At 41.4% G+C, this 18,554-nt stretch overlaps 2 protein-coding genes across 3 annotated transcripts in view; one reads left to right on the plus strand and one right to left on the minus strand.

The window, feature by feature from the left end:
- Tmem255a (transmembrane protein 255A) overlaps window positions 1-8,950 on the plus strand; it is a 52,988-nt gene extending 44,038 nt beyond the window's left edge. For both annotated transcript variants that reach the window (XM_075958960.1, XM_075958959.1), the window contains 2 exons: window positions 134-277; window positions 6,865-8,950. In XM_075958960.1, coding sequence (XP_075815075.1) covers window positions 134-277; window positions 6,865-7,017 — 297 coding nt within the window. In that variant the 3' untranslated portion in view covers window positions 7,018-8,950. The remainder of the gene's footprint in view (window positions 1-133; window positions 278-6,864) is intronic.
- A 266-nt stretch (window positions 8,951-9,216) lies between these two features.
- Zbtb33 (zinc finger and BTB domain containing 33) lies at window positions 9,217-16,893 on the minus strand. The gene is made up of 2 exons (XM_075958958.1): window positions 16,645-16,893; window positions 9,217-14,305 (listed from the first exon to the last, which is right to left on the minus strand). Exon 2 carries the CDS (start codon window positions 14,301-14,303, stop codon window positions 12,258-12,260), a length of 2,046 nt encoding a protein of 681 aa, XP_075815073.1. The 5' UTR covers window positions 14,304-14,305; window positions 16,645-16,893; the 3' UTR covers window positions 9,217-12,257.
- Between the last annotated feature and the right edge of the window lie 1,661 nt (window positions 16,894-18,554).

The raw sequence follows: 18,554 nt of genomic DNA on the forward strand, positions 1-18,554 counted from the left end.
TTATATCACTAAATATAAATTTTGCTTATCGCTAGCTGGGTGATAGGCTATAATGTTTGTGCTATGGCTTATTTAACCATTCACCTAATGATGATGGTATGTAATATATTGTTTCTAATTTGTTTCTCTGCAGAACCCTACCGTTCCGGCACTGAACTGCTCTGTTGAAAATGCCCACCCAACTGTTTCTTACTATGCTCGTCCCCAAGTGACATCGTACAATACCTACTACCATAGCCCTCCTCATCTGCCGCCATATTCTGCTTATGACTTTCAGGTATGTTTGGAGAGAGAAAAAAACCCTCTTGGCCCCCTTTGCTGTAAACCCATCCCTTGTTATTGCCCCTGACTTATTTATAGAATCTTTCCGTTGCCTTTGGAATTGATAGGAATTAGCCCAGGTGCTCTTCCCCAATGGAATTTATCAGCTTGTAGGAAGCAGTGATTAGATAAAGGACCTGCAGGGAGGCAATGATGGAAAGCGCAAGAAAGTGGGAGTAGCATGAGGGAAGAAATAGAATGAGAGTAAAACAGAGGAGGGGTAGGAGTCAGGTTGCTCAGATTGTGTTTAAATACACTAAGAAGATAATTTGGCTGGGAAACGGACCCCTGTTCAAGAGCGACTTTTGCCGTGGTGAGAGGCATAGCCCTGATGCTTGACCTAAGCATGTTCCGAGCCACACAAAGGTATGACTCAGTCCTCCAATGAGGAAGTCATTTGCTTTTGCAAACATGCTAACTAGAACTACATAGAGAAAATATTTTTACAACAATTCTCTCCCATATGTTGCCTTATTGCATAGGTCAGAAGTAGTGTTACCAAACTTAAATTTTCAACCTTTTCTTCTGAGATGGGACTAACTGCAAAGACATGAAAGCATAAAAAGGGCACAAGGATTTCACTGCGTGCAGTGAGGAGGTGCTTTGGAAAGCCATGCCAAGTGGGTCGTTACATATTAACAGTGATTGTGGTGGCAGCTTTCCATCACTATGACAAAACCCATGAGATCGCAGTCAGCTTGGAAACAAGAGATAGTTATTTTTGAGCACAGCTTTGGAGGCTTCTGTCTGTGACCGACTGGCCAGAACATGTAGACTTGTAAATGTTGCATCACCTCCTCAGAGTTCTGGGGATCAAACCTTCAACACTTGGACTTTTAGGGGACGCTTCTAAACCGTATATAACAAGAATCATAAGTTATTATTCGACCTCTTAAATGCAGGGAATGTAGATGTGAGCCTCCATGATGAGCCATTTTATTTTTATATCAAAGTAAATTGTATTGATTTGAGGAAGTTAGATCTTGTGATGAACCTGTGTAACAGTTACCACAGACTCTTAAAAGAAAATTCCTTTTTAAGATACTCAAGCATATATTCAACCATCATTTTCTGTTCAAATCCTACTTCATGAATCAAAAGACTTTAGAGTCTTATGGTGTAGCTCTTGGGATATGTTTGACTTCTTTGTCTCTAGAACTTGGTATATACATTGAACACTTGTTCATTCCCAACGGTACACTCTCTTATAATTTCAAAGAAAGAAATACCAGTCTTGACCTAAAACATGCAAAAGGCTGGGGAATGTCCGCATGTGATCCTGGATGAATACAAAATAGTCAGAATTCTGTGAGTGAAACCTATAGAAGAGTGAGCCTGTCCAAAAAGAGGCCACAGCTTCCTCTTGCTCTTCTCAAGTTGAAAATGACCTCAATTATAGGCAGATGCTTTAAGACTCTTTGTCTGAAAGACTTCTCCATTTTGTTCATTCCTTTTTCTTTCTAATTTATTTATTTTTAGTGTACTAGTGGGTTTTTTTTGCCTGCATGCATGCCTGTGTGAGGGTGTCAGGTCCCCTGGAACGGGAGCTATAGAAAGTTCTGAGCTGCCATGTGGGTGCTGGGGGTTGAACTCGGGTCCTCTGGAAGGGCAGCCAGTGCTCTTAACCTTTGAGTCATCTCTCCAGCCTCATGTAGTTCATTTCTAAATAGGGTTATCTCTGTGACTCTGATTTGATCATTTCTATTCTCTTTTTAGTGAGGTTAATAGAAGAATGAGGAAAAAGGTTCATGGTTTTAATTAGTTAATTAATTGTGTGTGTGTGTGTGTGTGTGTGTGTGTGTGCACGCGCATGAATTCACATTCACGTACTTGTGAAACAATGATAGCAACTTGCGTGAGTTGGCTTTCCCCTTCCACCATGTGGGTCCCAAGTCAAATTCAGGTCATCAAGCTTGACAGCAAGTGCCTTTGCTGGCTAAGCCATCTCCCCAGCCCCTCACAGGGGTTGTTTTAGTCCCTCAAAATTCTGTCTTCATTGGGTAATGATCCAGTTAGGAAGTCTTGGAAACATTCCTTGTGGTGAGAAATGAACAAGGGTTTGTCTTGGGTCAGTTGGCCCTGAGGAAGTTGTGAGACCTGGGTGTGGGGCAACGGACTACTTCCGTCTTGCATTCATTCCAATGTGTCCTTACTTCTAGTGAACTTCCTGTACTTCAAAACAGGAAGCCTCCTTTCGCATCTCCGTAGCACTACTTCTCTTGCCCTTTGAAATCATTTCCCTATGACCTCTTCAGTTTCAGCTAAGCCCAAACTCTATAGGGCATTATCAGTTCCTGCTTCTGCTCCGAAATTGAACCCAGTGTAGTTTTACCTAAAACCTTGAAGGTTTCCAGCCACATTTCCCAATCTGGACTGCTGGGTTAGTTCCTCTACCTTACTCACAGACTTGTCCCTTTTCTGTCCATTTGGTGAACTGCCGAGTTTAGGCTCAAAAATCTCAGCCTATGAGAAATGCAAACAGTGGTGCTTATGTTCTTTATTCGGCACCCGAGAGTACATGATGCTTCACTGCAGCCATTAAAGTGACATTGAGTAGACATTGAGCCCATTTAATAAAGGATTTGCTTCAATCCTGTGGGGGTGAGAGGAGTTAAAGGTACAGGTTACCTTGAAGCTCAGGAAGCCATTTCTGCTTTGTCTTTATTTCCCCCCTCCCTTCTCAACTTTCCCCTATATTCTCCTTTTTCGCTCTTTCTTCCTCATTTTCCTCTGTCCTTTTTGTCTGCTCCTCTTCCATTTGCTTAGCCTTTTCTTTCCAGGGCAGAATGCGGGGGGGGGGGGATGCTTTTTTAAAAAAAATCATCAAATGCTTTTATTTCCCCGCTTTGGGACACAACTTCTCTTAACTAGTCAGTCGGTAGGTAATGCCAGGGCACCTTTTGGAGTAAAAGGTTCATGCTCCCCCCCCCCCAAGAGAAATGTGCACACATTCGCAGAATGCGCATAGATATTAGCGAATGTGGACAGCATGGGGCAGGTGAGGGGGTGGGGAATAGAGAGACATCTGTGTTCATGAAGGGTGGCACCCTCCTTAGCACCATTAGAACACATTATCTACCCTCTTAAGTACATTAAATGGCCACCTGGGCCTCGGGGGCAGCTCAGGATAGCCAGCGCTGATGAGGCCAGCAGTGGGCTGGCTACTTAGATGTTCCTTATGCTTTGTGGTGTGCAGGGATTCAGAGCATTAGTGAAGTTCATCTCTCAAGCAGGAACCAAAACACATCCAGCCAGCTCTCTAGCTGCAACAAAGCCAAGTGTTTCTCAAGGTGATTGCCTGTTGCTAGGAAACTATGCACTGGTACTGTGGGCCTTTTCCCTTTCCAACCCCCAAGGGTATGAGGACTGCAGCCAGTTAGCTCCCTAGCTCTGCCAGAAACCTTCAAATTGATCCTTTGGATTTCCAGTTCTGACCTCAGAGGGAAATGAGAATCACCTCTTTTCTGCTACCCACCCCCTAATATTCACCAAAGACGAAACTGAGAAATGAAAATCCAGAGGCGGCTGTTCTACCTGCTCTATTATCAAAGTGCCCAAGTGCTACCCGCAGCAGCTGCTACCCACAGGAGCCTTTGAATGGCTCTCAGGACACAGCTGACTTGACTACTGCAGGGACTTGTCCTTCCCTTCTGTGACTGCGAGCACCTAAAACCGCCCTGCTGCCTCTTGCCATCCCCAGAGTGGGATTTAGAAGGGCAGAGTGCTGCATACATGCCCAGGCACAGAGATCCTCGGCCCTGTGGCTTTTCTTTTCCTCTCTGGTTAAGAGAAACATTCTTAGTAGAAGAAAGCAACAAGAGAGAAGGGAAAGAAAAGGAGGATCTATTACTTATTTTTCTTGTCAGTGTGGCAACATAGAAGAAAGGGGTTATTTATTTACTTGTTTATTTATTTGGTTGTGTTTTCTTTTGTTGAGATGTGATCTCACTATGGAGTCTTGACCGGTGTGGGAGTCTTTATATAGACCAAGCTGACCTTTGACTCACAGAGATCCACTGCCTATGCCTCTACTTCCTGAGATTAAGGGCCTGTGTCACTACGCCTAGCCTAGGAAGGGGTTATTTTATCTCCCATTAGAGGGAACAAACAGTTCACCACAGTGAGGGCAGATAGTGACAGGAGTGACACCATAGTTACCTTCCTTAAGTGAACAAGTTGCTCAATGATCGAGCAATGCATTTTTTCCCAGAACTTACCCCTGTTATTAAACAACACATAACCGGGCTGTTTTAGTAAAGGATATCTTCTTGGAGAGAGGAGGCAGTTTAGAGTTAGGAGGACATCTTGTTTTTCTCTGGTCCACTCTCTCAAGTTGTAGGTTCTCCCAGGTCTGTAATCCAGTCATTTTTAAGCTCAAAAATGGAAAGGGTAGAGAAGGAAGAGGATTGCGCCTCCCTCCTCACCCCTAACATGATGCAATGAAGGTATTTCAGTGTCTTATACAGCGCCTAGAAATCTAGACATTGCCTTCCCAGGAGTATAAGGGTCTGGCGTGGGGATTAGACTCCATCAACTAACTGATTTCACACACTAGAAGACACATGCCAGGGCCGGCCTGAGATTGCTACAAACATGGAAAAATGATACGATCAACTCAAACTCTGCCTAGACCAAGTAAAGATGTGACCCCCACCTCCATGTGAAACAGCACTTGAGTTCTTGAGAAAATTTAGTGTAAGTGGATCTAAAAAAATTACCACATCCTCTTGGAGTCAGATACACCAGAATCCCTACAGTCCTATACCGGGTTCTGACTAGCTTTGTTCTTTCTGAGACCCTGAATTTGTTTCCTAACTCTTACTGTTCTTGTAGTTCCCTCCATATGTGAGACCTCATCTTAGCCTCCCTCTAGTATGACTCTACAGTGGATTTTAGTTTTAGAAGGCATGGCCAAGGTCACCTAATATATTCTCTTGAAGGAACAATCAGTCATCCAAGATTTATTGAGCACTTACTATTTTTTAAGCACCGTTCTGAGCTCTGGGGAATAGAACAGTGAAGAAAAAACTGCCCCTGAGCAGGAGAACTATTAGGGTTATGGGTGGCCATTGGCCTGGGAACAGAGGCAAGTGATCGTTCTTATGGCAATTTGCTGGTTGTTTTAATATATTTTTAAATACTGAGTTTTGACTATGTGATGAGGACTGTTTCCTTGCTTAGCTAATGCTCACTCATCTCATATCAAATCTCAATTGAAGAGAAAACAATGGGCACAAACATATCCATTAACTGTGCCAAGATCTCTCGCTCAGTGACAGGCAAGACTTCAGACTGAGCCCCTGGAAACAGGACGCCGCACTGGACCTGTTAACAGCTAGCTGTGCCATGCCCTCCTCCCTTTAGAAGTCATTTCCCTTAACAGCAAATTACACGGAAAGACATAGGAGGAGAGACAGGCAAAATACCCTTCTCTAACTTGCCTTACATTTTTACTTGGAAATTGAAGAAATAGTAAATCAGCATTAAAAGGCATTAGATACTATGGCATTTTCAAACACAATATTTTAGCAGGTCTCCTCCCCTCTCAGGTCCTCAACCCTGCTATCTCTGACGACCCATCTTGCCCATCTCTCCTTTTTCATGCTCTATGTGTCTTTCTGTCTTCACACTCCTCTTTCGTTGTCACCTATCCTTAATCCTCTCCTGGGCTCCTATTTTTCAGGATTTATCTACACTTTACCTCTCACCCCCATATTCTTTACAGGGCAGTATCCACATCTGAGAGAATGTGAAGTTTTTGTCTGAGTTTGGGACACCTTGCTTAATATTATCCTTTTCATATCTCACTAGGTTAATTTTAAAAGTCCACATTTGTTCCTTTCCCAAATTTAGATAACAAAAAAGGAAATTGAACCCCCAGTAACTCTGCAAACTGACACACTGCTCCTCATTCTTAGCGTTGGTTTCTCACCCCCATGCCCTTGTTAATCACTGTTTTCTGATCTATGGTGAGTTTGTGGGTAATGAAAGGGATGGTAGTTCATATGGAACAGGACTTCATGGTTTGAGAGCCAAGCAAACCAACTGATTTGTGTAACCTCCGTTTTAGTCTATGATATGGGCTCCCGAGCCCTGAACTTCCCAATGGTATATGTTCCCACAGAAAAGTTTTTTCTTAGGGGTCAATTACTTAACCTCATTAAACATCCTTAAGGCCAAGGCTTTTTGAAACACCGGTTGTAATGCTTTGAGCATAAGTTAGGAATCGATGGTTTGAGTAACAGATGCAGAAAATGGAGTGATGTCTTCAAGATGCCACACAGCTGAAGCATCAGGATTGAATGACTGTCTAGATGTAAAGGTCAAGGGGGAAGAGGAGGATCCCCAAAACTTTCTGCATGAAGTTTGCAACCTGAGTGATTGGATGCAGACCTATCCTGTCCCCTACTGACACCCTAAGATTTGAGCTATTTTTCTAAACAGAAACAGATTTTGCATTTGTTGGCCTATATTCATTTTAAATAGTAATGTCTGTTGAAGGGATTGCAAACTCACTGCCTGTTTTTTTTTCTCATTACACAGCATTCCAGTGTCTTTCCCTCCCCTCCCTCTGATGAGCAGGAGCCCCAGTCCGCCTCTCCTTCGCCCAGCTACATGTGGTCCTCCAGCGCACCACCCCGTTATTCTCCACCCTACTACCCACCTTTTGAAAAGCCACCACCTTACAGTCCTTAAGGAGCACCTGTCGGCTATTGAGATTATTGTGGCTTTTGTGTTTCTGCTTTAGTGGAAGTGTGTAGGGTACAACATCTAACGTGTGACTCTTATGCATAGTTTTACAGCAGCTTGCCAGGCTAGGGAAAGATAGGGATGGAGCTTATTCATTAAAAGGGAAGGGTAGGATTGGCTAGGCCAAACCCAATACTTCCAAGAAGGGAAGTAGTTCTGACACAGGAAGTTCTGGCTAGGATTTTTGTTTGCTTATGTCTGGATATTGGATATTAACAAAAAGCTGCCCATATCTTACTCTGTTCTTCTCTGAGTCTTGTAAAAATGGCTGTTGTGATCATTCAGCTCAGCTTTTGTTACTAGTACCTCCTAAGGGGAAAAGTGCAATAGTCCCTCACTGTGAGTGGTGATGAGGACTAACTGATTCAGAAGTGTGCTGTTTTCAATAGATCTCAGTATATACAACTGACAACTTAGGAGACAGTGTTTCTATATGTTGCATTATTATAAAACACATTTGCTACTGGAGATACAAATCTTACAGTTGAAATTCAGAGTTTAAAAATGCTAGATTAGACTGGGTCGTGATATGAATTGTTCCTTATCTTTGTGACTATTTAATCTTTGGATATTGTGCTTTAACCCCAGCAAACCGCACGATCCTGCACCCCACCCTTGAAAACTCATCTGTATTTTAATGCCACTGCTCTTATTGGTCCTTTTTCCCCTGTTGAGATCAATTGTGACAGCATTCAATTCAAGATTATGAAAGTGTTACAATGCCATTTCAAGTCTTCAAGACCTTAAATGCAGCCAGCCAACTTGACAAATTCTTAAGTGTTCCGTATTTAAAATCCATCTGGCACACTGTGGCAGTTATACAGTTGTTTTAATTATACAGAGCTTTAAACCATCAAGCTGTTGAGTTGGAAACACTTTGGCACCCATGCCTTCACTCCAGCATGAACACGTTCACTAGGATTTTATTTTAACCTGAGAACTGGTTTAAAGGGAGACTGATAATCCTACACTTGTATTATGTAAACGTACAGGAGATACAGAGGACTCCTAATGAGACAGTTCTGCAAACACAGAACACACACTGGAAACATTTCCAGCCCATTTCGCTGCCTCCCATCTTTGCCGGTTGGAGGTGGCAGATAAATGCCGGTGCTCCCATCTACCTTGTAGACACCTAGTCACCAAGAATCAAGGCACAACAAGTGCACTCACTGTTCACAGGAACCACTGAGTTTACCTTTCAGCACCATACTGTCCTATCCAGACTTCAAATCCAAAAGGCCACAACCCTTTTAGGTTATACAAAATTACGGTTATTTTTACAGTTCCGAACATAATAAAATTCTACTGGATTTCAAAAAAGGACTAATAATTAATTGACTTCTTGTACAAACATCACCTTGTAATACCTAACAGTATTTTGTCATTTACACTTTACCCCTTGCTTTAGTGAATGTGTAGATTTTTAAAGGCACCATTACAAAGTATATCTTCAATGGTCACATTTCTTAAAGTATTAAGATTCTATGACTCATTTCTATGTATTTTTCTTACTTTACAAAATAACTTCAAACAGTATAGATTTTCTAACACTTAATTTGAGCAGCTTTTTTTATTACATTGAATTATATAAAGTGCACGTTACTTTAGGAAAATTAATATTTGCCGCTTCACTATTCTGCAAAACATTTGCTGTAATGAAGGAATTTGTATTTCCAATGTATCTTGACTGCATTTTATAACACTTACTGCTTTCTTCCTAATTCTGCTTTAAAGTATTGAACTGGGCATGAAATATTAAAATATTAATTCAGAACCTGTATAAACTAGATATTGCTTAAAATCTGTATCACTGCCATGTTGGAAACCCAGACAGCTTTTGTGATGTTTCAAATTAATAAAATTATCCTTCTCCCTATGCACTTTATAGGCATTCATGGTGTGTACGAAAGTCCAGTGGCTACTCTAAAACAACTGGCAATGACAACTCACTTTTGACTATGACGGTGTGAGAAACAATGGGACATGTCTAACCAATACACAAAACATAATGTTAATTTCTACCATGCTGTCATCAGAAACACAGCTTTTCTCCTGCTATGAAAAAAAAAACCCAGAAAAACAATAGGACAGAAAGTCTATGTAATTCATTCACAATAATCTTGTAAAGAATGCACTCAGAAATGAGAATGAATATGCTTTATTTCACCATAACAAACTCTATGAACTAATGTCAAGTATGGCTAATGGAAAGCAGAACTTAAGTCATGAAAAGGAAGATTGTACAGATATGAACATTGCAGTATTGGGGAAAATGAACAGAGGTAAGGAAGCCAGTGCTGCTGAATTTGCATCTAATTCCTCAAAATACACATACCATGATTATGTTTAAATGCCCAGATGAGTGGTCATTTATTTTTTTTTTTTAGTGAAATGGAACAAGTTCTTCAGTGACTCTGTGGAGGATAGTGACCATCAAAATGATAACAAAATATCATAATCTTTTAAGACTGCTGAAAGTCGGTATTCTTTGAACAATTTTCCTATTCCAGAATACCTACAGATAATTCAGCATTTGAACAAAATTGAAGCCCAGTTCAAAAAAAGATAGAAAATTCAGTAGTCAGAAAGCTAAGTAAAAAAACCTCAGAAAATCTTTACAGTAGGTTTTAAACAGCACCTTGCTACAAATTTCCAATCCTAAAATGACTAGGAGTAAAGAGTTTTATAAAAACTCTGAACTTTGAGCCAGGCAGTGATGGCACATGCCTTTAATCCCAGTACTGGGTAGGCAGAGGCAGGTGGACTCCACAAAACTCTAAATTTTGGTTATAAAAACATTAAAAAAATCCCAAAGACCCCAAAACATGTCTAAGAGTCTTCCTGGCAAAATTACAATTGAACTTTATAATTCTCCTCCTCCCTGCAAACTCCAGAAGTTATGTTCAGTAGGCACAGAGTTAAGAAGTTCTTATTCAAAATTTACAGAGTACAGCAGCAGTGGCAAATAATTTTACCAATGTTATTCAGAATGGAAAGGTTTTTATTATCCCTGGTTTGTTATAATAGGCTTGTAGGGAGCTAGGCAGTGGTGGTACGTGCCTTTAATCTCAGCACTCAGGAGGGAGAGGCAGTGGCTCTCTGTGAATTTGAGGCCAGTCTGGTCTACAGAGGGAGTTACTGGACAGCCAGAGCTGTTACACAGAGAAACCCTGTCTCAAGAAAAACAAAACATTAAAACAACAACAACAACAACAACCAAAAAAACCCATAATAGGCTTGTAAGAACTAACACGTTTTACCACAGCAAACTAATTTACCTAGCAGTTGAAACTGCAATGTCACTATTGCTCACACAGGTAGAAGTAATTGTGTCTAACTGTTGAAATTGCATTCATGAAACTGAAATTTCAACTGGGAACATTTCTGAACATACCTTCTACTCGAAAGGCAGTAACATCAATATCTACAGAGAAAGGAAATAGATACTGTGATCACAGAGATCAGAGTCTAGAGTTATAGGGTGCTTTTCAGTTTTCTAAGAGTTAGTTTATGAAAATGGTTTGAAGATCTAAGCTTATCAAACAGAAAACATAAATGTACACCACTCTACTACTTGGTAAACAGGGGCTATCCTTTTTTCTTTGTATTATTAAAAATACTGATTCTTGATACCCTCAACTACCAGTTAAGAAACACTTAAACTTTTCTCTTTACACCTAGTTTACCACCAGAAAAATGACCTATGCATGAAAAATTATGATTAAAGCTTTAAGTCCAAAGTCAAGAAAGAGATAAAAAATACACTGTAAGGAGAATAAAAATACCTATGCTGAACTAAGAAATATATAAGCAAGGTCACAAATGACTAGTAACTATGCAACACAACCATTTTCAGTATCTATTATTTTTTCCATTGAAAAAAAGTAGGTTAAATTTTTACAGAAATGTGTTAAATCTTTTATAAATGCTAAGCTATATATCTGTTCCAACCTGCTTCCTTTTATTACTACTCTTAAGTTTTAAATTCTAAGTGTTTAAATATGTGCCATCTTTAAAGGAAGAAGGGGGATACTGTCGTCAAAATAAACAGGAACCAACATGCCTGCAGTATTCCACATGCAGTTTCTGCTATAATATAACAGCAGTTTGCACAAAGACTGGAACTTATTTTAAGGGGTTAAAAAAATCCCTAAAAGACCTTGTTGAAAGGACAATGCTAGATTGCCATTAAAACTACTTAAAATGAAAACTTCCTACTGGGGAGTCTAACGTGAGCTTTTAAAAATCTATGCCAGTAGCCTTCCACCCAAAATACACGAGTCTCATCTATGGAATCTCAACATTTACCAGCATTACATATAAAGATGCATTCGGTGGCTTTCAGATAGTAAATTCACAACATTTCGTGGGAACATTTTTTAACCATAATTAACAAAAATATCCATATAAAAGCAGAAGATTAAAGATAAGCACAAAAGAACTTTGTATTACCTCCCCTTTGTACTACATGCATGACTGCTGGCTCATTTTTTTTTTTTTTGCTCAGGGCCATTTTAAAAGCATACAGTGGCCTTGTCATCAAAGTCTCTTACAGACTATGGCCAGGAAAGCAATGGTTAATCCCAATTAGCTAGAACTAACTCATTCTTCATAGGAGAGACTTGTTTGCATGGTTATTTTATAGTAGGAAAGAGGCAGGAAGCTGATCTCCATTTGGACTGACAGAACAAAACACCTAGTTAGGACTTACTCTGAAATTTACTTGAACAACTTTTGGAAGTTCATTACCTTTTATGCTGTATACAAGACACAACACACTTAGGCTTAACATTAAGAAAATTGAAAATTCAGCTGTAAAGTGCTAGCATGGAAGTTACCCTAGTACAGTATAACTTCTACTGGGGTATATCAGTAATTCCAGTAATTGTCAAAGAACATTTACACTGCTTCAAATTCGATTCAGAAAATTATCTCTCTGTACCTTTAAAAAGTTCCATCTTTTAGATGAGCTGAAAGCTAAAGTATACAGATACTTCAGAGGGTGTTCAATCTCTACTCAAACTTTTAGAAAAAACTGCTTCTAAAAATTAACGATGCAACTTGGCTACTTGCAGATGACATGGCAGATTAAATTAACATGTTTTCACCTTAATTTGTTTCACAGGCCTTCTGAAATCCCTGCCCCTTAATCCAATGCAAACTTTCAGATATTTCAAAGGAGTTCAGTAAGATTCTGGTATTATAAATTCAAACTCAGTACTGCCATCTGTTACATTCTGTTTAAAAATGGAATCATTTTCCTGCTGAATAAAAAAATCTTCCCAGTTCATTGGCTTGTTTTGAGGAGTAGATGTGGTCCCTACTGGAGGTTCTTTTCCAGCATCAACCTTATATCCAATAGCATCCTCCTTCATGACAGGCACAGCACTTGATTTATCAGAAAGGTATGCATACTGTCTGATCTGTAAAGACTTGCATGGATGTAAGCGATAAAGCTTTGAGTCCCCAGAAGGATCTTGACTATGAACTGACTTTATGTGTGATGACATAAACTGATAGTTGATGAAAGATTTGCCACATGCTAAACACTGATACCTTCGCTCCCCTGTGTGATGAATTTCATGCTTTGTGCGATATTCTGCAAGAGGAAATACCTTCTCACAGTAACGGCATTGATACTTCTTCTCCCAAGAATGAATGTTAAAATGTCTTCGCAAGCTTGTCAGGCAGACATATGACCTTTTGCATACAATGCAGATATAATAGACCCTTCCATCTACTATTAACTCATAGTGATCATCATGTTTTACTTTCATACGCTTGTTTGATGGCTCACTGCCAGATGTTTTCGGTAGCTCATTCTCAAGTTTGGCTTCCCCTCCATCAGGGTCATCTTTGACAGGGATCACTACGTCGTAAGTATCTTCACCAATATTTGCATAAACCTTGCAACCGGTTGATAAGCCTTCAATTTCAGTAGTTGTATCTAAAGTAATTATCTTTTGACCCTCCGTTAGATGCTTTGATCCTAAGCCTGGATCATTAGTGTTTCTAGTAATTACATCTGAAACTTTTAAAGAATTGGAAGGTGGCTCTTGAAGAACTACAGGAGTCTGTACCTTCTGTGTCAATGATCCATCAAAAGTGGTACTTTTGGAGGTATCAGCCTGTGGGACCAAAGATGTATTACTGACTGCTGAGTCTGGACTGGAGCTAATGGTAACATCATCATCATCTATAATTTCTTCCGCTTCCACACCATTGGTCTTGTTTCCTGTTAAAACAGCATTGTTTGGTGTCGGCTGATTCTGTACAAGTAAATTGATTGGTGTCGGCTGATTCTGTACAAGTAAATTGATTGAAGAGGACATATGATTTGGAAGTGCAGAGCTGACACTTGGTGGTGTAGTAAGTGGAGCCTGATTTAATAAAATAATGTTAGGAGTCAGATGTGTTGAAGCCGAAGACACCAGCAATTCTTCATTTCCTTGGGTTTGGCTAAGAGCTGCCTGATTTACAGGTGTGGGAAGCTTCGGAGTAGGTGTGATATTTGTTAAAGGGGGGGAGGTATTGCTAGCACAAGGTGTCACTTCTGAAATAGCAACAGGGGCTGGGTTAGGCTGGACCTGTGCCATCGTGTTGTTACTTGGCAAATTTTCCTTTTCAGGCAAAATCTCAGAGCAGAAAATGACATCGTCATCATCATCATCTGAATCAGTGACAATGATCTTTTTCATTTCGTAATCTTCGGCAGATAATGAGAAAGACTCCGTTATAATGGGCATCACAGTAGCCCCATTATCTGGGGCTTCATCCTTGGACTTCTGTATATCAAGGTTTTTGTCACTAGAATCAGGAGGTAAGGCCTCATCAGTACCATCCTGTGCTGATATGTTTTTAACCTGTGACAGTGGGACACCAAGCTCCGCTATAAACTTCACTCCTAGTAACTGCCCTGATTTAATCAGCTCGTCAAGTAAATCTGCTCTAACACGGACAATTTTAGAACTATAGATGTAATTCAGAATTTCTGCAAAGATCTCTGCTCTTATAAAGCTCAGTTCAACAACTTGCCCAGCAACTGAGAAGAGCTGGTGGAAGTATGTACTTGAAGCTGAAAGAATGTTCCTGTGGGCCCGGAACTTTCGGTCTTCCACAATAACAGTAACGTCACAGAAGAGTCCATGGTCACGCTGTTCATTCAAGGAGCTCAGCAGACTGCCAGAGTATTGGATGTCTGTAGCAGAAATCAGTTTCCTACTCTCCATGCCTGCAAGGGAAAGGAGGAAGTGATTAGGGAGGAGAAATCCACAATTAATGATTTAGAATTTAAGGCACAGAAGTATTAAAGTTTATTTAAAATTTAATCAGTGTTTGCTCCAACATTTTGACTTTGAAATATGCTGCGTACATACACTAGCTTTAGACCATGTGTCCAATCGTATGATTTCCTCTGAGAAAAGGCAAGACAGTTTGAAATTGCTATGCATCTGGACAATAATCCATTTGGTCACCTCCCTTTGACATTCACGAAAACATATTTTCACTAATCACCCTCTTAAAATTTGAATTCACTTTCTTAGCCCCAATTTTATTTTTTCTCAAGAGTTAAGAACTATTTTTTAATTTTAAGAAAAATCTTCATCACAAAGCATACAAATTACTTCTGAAAATGAATGGTTTAAATGCCAGAACAGTTTAGTGTGTTTAATATTAAGTCTGAAATTTAAAGTCTCTTCTTAGGAAGATCAGATTCAAAAGTTAACCCTACAGCCAAGGGCAATAACAAACACCGGCAATTTTTACCTCACAAGTTCCCATTTTTCCTCTTTACCTACCCCTTGCCGGTCTATGCCCACCCCCTTACACTCTCCAGAGGTGCAATGTTAAACAGAGCACCAAGTGAAGTCAGGACACACTCTCATGAAGGAATAAGAAAATGGAAGGGGAAAGCATCCCATTTTTTAGTGCTTTCTTACATACAAACTAGAAATATCATATTTTGTTGGTAAAAAAATTATGTGCCCTAGTATAAGAGCTTATTTCTCTTTAAATGAGAGTGAAAATGAGAACAGTAACTTATTGGAACATAGGCAGTATTCCCACACAGAAGGCAGCAAGTGTCTCTGCTGTGTGAAACTTCCAACACTTTCCTTTTGCATTTCAAGATGATATCCTGGAAACTGCGGCCAGAGTGCAAAAAGCTATATGCATATATCAAAACATTTGTAAGCACAAAACACGTGTTATATGCAAATATTATGCATTAATCATGACTTGCTAAGAGCATTGGTAAAGAATTATTTCGTCATTAATATGCTTTCCTTTTAAAGTTGCAGAAGATATCACTGTTACAGTACTTAAGATACACACACAAATATAGACACATGGCAGGCCGAGTATCTGTATTTTTAAAAACTTTCCAACATCATAACTTAAAAACAAACTATAGACCAAAGCCTAAAAGTCGAGAGTTTTTAAAAACATGTTAGCGGTTCCATTTTAACAGAAGCAAGGAACTACAGGCTACCATAAAGGTATTCATTACAAAGTGTGACCTTTGGACCAGGTACCAACAATCCAAAAAAGACGATTTCGACAGAAACCACCTTCAAGTGGACAGGTCTTTACTTATGGCCACGTGATTTTACCGTCTACAAATACTTTTTCTCCCAACGTCGGAAAGGCTCACATGCAGGTGTCCAGCTGACACTGAGCCTCGCTTTCATTTTGTTTAGGTATCCATCCTGCTTGTCAGGGGGCTGGCTCAGGATCGACCCAAGTGGGTGGCAAACCTTTCCTCCCCCAGTGATGTGCGACCTGACCTTGGAAAAGACACCCTACACCATTGTGTGACAAATCTTTGGCTGTGGGCAGGTTCACAGGGCTGATGAAAGGTAGCAAAGAGATAAAAGCCACCCGGCAGAGAGTGAAGCAAACCAAGCGGGGCTCCCTGGAGCAGCTGAACACTATCTTTCTTCCACCACCTGCCTCTTCGTCCTTTGAACTTCGACGCAATCGAGTTTTTTTAAAAGGCCAATTTGCGTGCAACGGCTAGCTTCTCGCAAATAGAGATGGAGGTGCAAACAGCAGCGCGAAGGCGGGAGGATGGGGGTGGTGGTGCTGGCGAAGGCAGAAGGCCTAGATCTGAAAGGTACGGTGTTGGGGGGTAGGGGGTCAGGCGAAGCACTAGGTATTGTTGTGTCCTGTGATGGGGACCAAAGAGGACGATGGGCCCCGTAGTAAAGCTCGGTCTAATCAAATCAGGTGGTAGGCAGAAAAAGAGCACCCCCGCCCCCACCCCCGCAGGCCGGCAGAAGGGAAAGGTGAAAGTCAAGTGGGTAGCGGTGGTGGGGTCCCTCACGCCCGGAGGCCTAGCCCAGGGTGCCGGCGGCTCCAGCTAGGGACAGACAAGGGGACCACGCCGCGCCCTCTCGGTTCTTCCCCCAGCGCTCCCGGGCCCACACAAAGAAAGAGCCTAGGGAGCCGAGCCTCCGACTCCACCGCTTCCTGGTTCAAGTGAGGCGAACGCAAACGTAGGCGCGGCCAGGGCATGGAAGGCGCCGGGCGAGCTCCTAGTCCCCAGCCCGGACCCCAGCCGTTCCTCACCTGCTCCGCACCGCTGCCGCTTTCTCCTCCTCAGGCCGAGGAAGGGTCAGAGTCCTTCCACGAGAAGAAGCCGGACTCCCGGGCGCTTGTGCTGCCTCTTTAAATGTCGCTCCAGTCTCCGTCGACGTCTAAGCAACTGCCGCCGTCGCCGTCGCCACTGCAGCCGCCGCCGCTATGGACGCGCCACTCAGCCGACAGAGGGAGCAGCGCGCGGGCGGGCCAGCCGCCCTCCTCTTCCGAGAGCTGTCCGGGGCTGTCCGGAAGAGCCCGAGTCCTCGCTTCAGCGCCATGCTCCGCCTTCGGCTCTTTCCGTCACCGGGAAGCTCTTAAAGTGCTCTGCTCTTTTTTGGAGCGGAAGGCGGTGTGGGAAAGGGAAAGGCGCTAACTCTGTTTAAAGTGGCAGGGAAGCTAGTCTTGTTTGTTCAAACTCCTTGTAAGCCCCCAGGGCTTAAAAAACCTTCAGAGTTTCATGTCTTCTCCAAATTCGATCTTTTCCTTTAGCCTGTGTTGCTTGGATGCGAAACCACCTTGAAATATAAACTGTGTATTAAAGTTTCTTAACCATAATTCAAATTGTAGGATAACAAGATAACCAAATTATAGTGTCTACTTTTAAGAAGAAACCTATATTCGAATAACTCTTGTTAAGTGAATATTAAATGGTGCAGTGCCTTATTAACTCCGTTTCTATTTACAGTGATCACATCTGATCTGCAGCAAATATACACCAGGTAAGGCAAGTTTCTCCCTTTTTAGAGGGTTCGGTAGGTCCATAAACACGGATGAAAGTATTGTACAAGACGGAAATAACAAACCAGTGTCAAATGAGCCCTATCTCGAAAGCAAATACTATTTGTCCTGTTTCTCATTATTATCCCCGTAGCATTTCATCCTCAGAAGCACTTAGAGTCTTACATGTAAATGTTAGTGGTTGTTTATTGACTAGGTTATATAGCTGAGTAAAATCCCATTGTGCATAGTTAACATTTTCATTATCCATCAGTTGGTGGACATTTAGGCTGTTTCCATGTCCTAGCTATTGTGAGCAGAGTAGCGATAAATGCAGATAAGCACGTGTCTTTATAGTAGCAAATATTATCCTTCGATATATGCCCAGGAGTGGTAGTACAGTTGGGTCATATGATAGATCTATTTCTAGTTTTCTGAGACAACTCCACACCGGTTTCCAGATTGGCTGCACCAATTTGCAGAAATTCCAGTGTCTTAGTTACTTTGCTGTTGTTGTGACAAAGCTCCATGACCAAGGCAACTTACAGAAGGAATAACTGATTTGGGCTTATACAGCTCTAGAGGGTAGGAAACCATGCAAACCTGACCTGAGGCAGCAGGTATGGTGGCGGGAACAGCAACTGAAACTCACATCTTGATCCGACATCTCAGCAAGCTGAGAGCCCACATCTTGAGCCAAAAGCAAGAGAACAAATATAAAATGGCACCAAGTCTTTTAAGCTCTCAAAACCCACCCCAGTGACATACTTCCTCCACTAAGACCAGCACCTTCTAATCTTTCCCAAACAGGTCTACCAACCAGGAACCAAATATTCAAATACTTGAGACTATGGGAGCCATTTATATTGAAACCACAGCAGGCACCCAGATAAAAACCAGTTCTGAAGGTCTGTAACCCTGGAGTTCTCTGGTCAGTTAGTCTAGTCACTAGGTGAATTCTGAGTTCCCCACGTCTCAAATGATAAGGTTTAGAGAAGTAATGGAATATATTAGCATGAATCTCTGGTCTCTATAGGTATGTGTGTGTATGTATATATATACACCTTCACACATATGTTCACATATACTACACATGAACACTTATCACATACACACACACACACAGAGAGAGAGAGAGAGAGAGAGAGAGAGAGAGAGAGAGAGAGAGAGACAGAGAGAGA

This window comes from Microtus pennsylvanicus, chromosome X (genome assembly GCF_037038515.1).
Source record: "Microtus pennsylvanicus isolate mMicPen1 chromosome X, mMicPen1.hap1, whole genome shotgun sequence".
NCBI lineage: Eukaryota > Metazoa > Chordata > Mammalia > Rodentia > Cricetidae > Microtus > Microtus pennsylvanicus.

What these genes read in the sequence shown, in the direction of transcription:
- Zbtb33 (XM_075958958.1), bottom strand. Translation starts at nt 14,303, where the DNA reads ATGGAGAGTAGGAAACTGATTTCTGCTACAGACATCCAATACTCTGGC.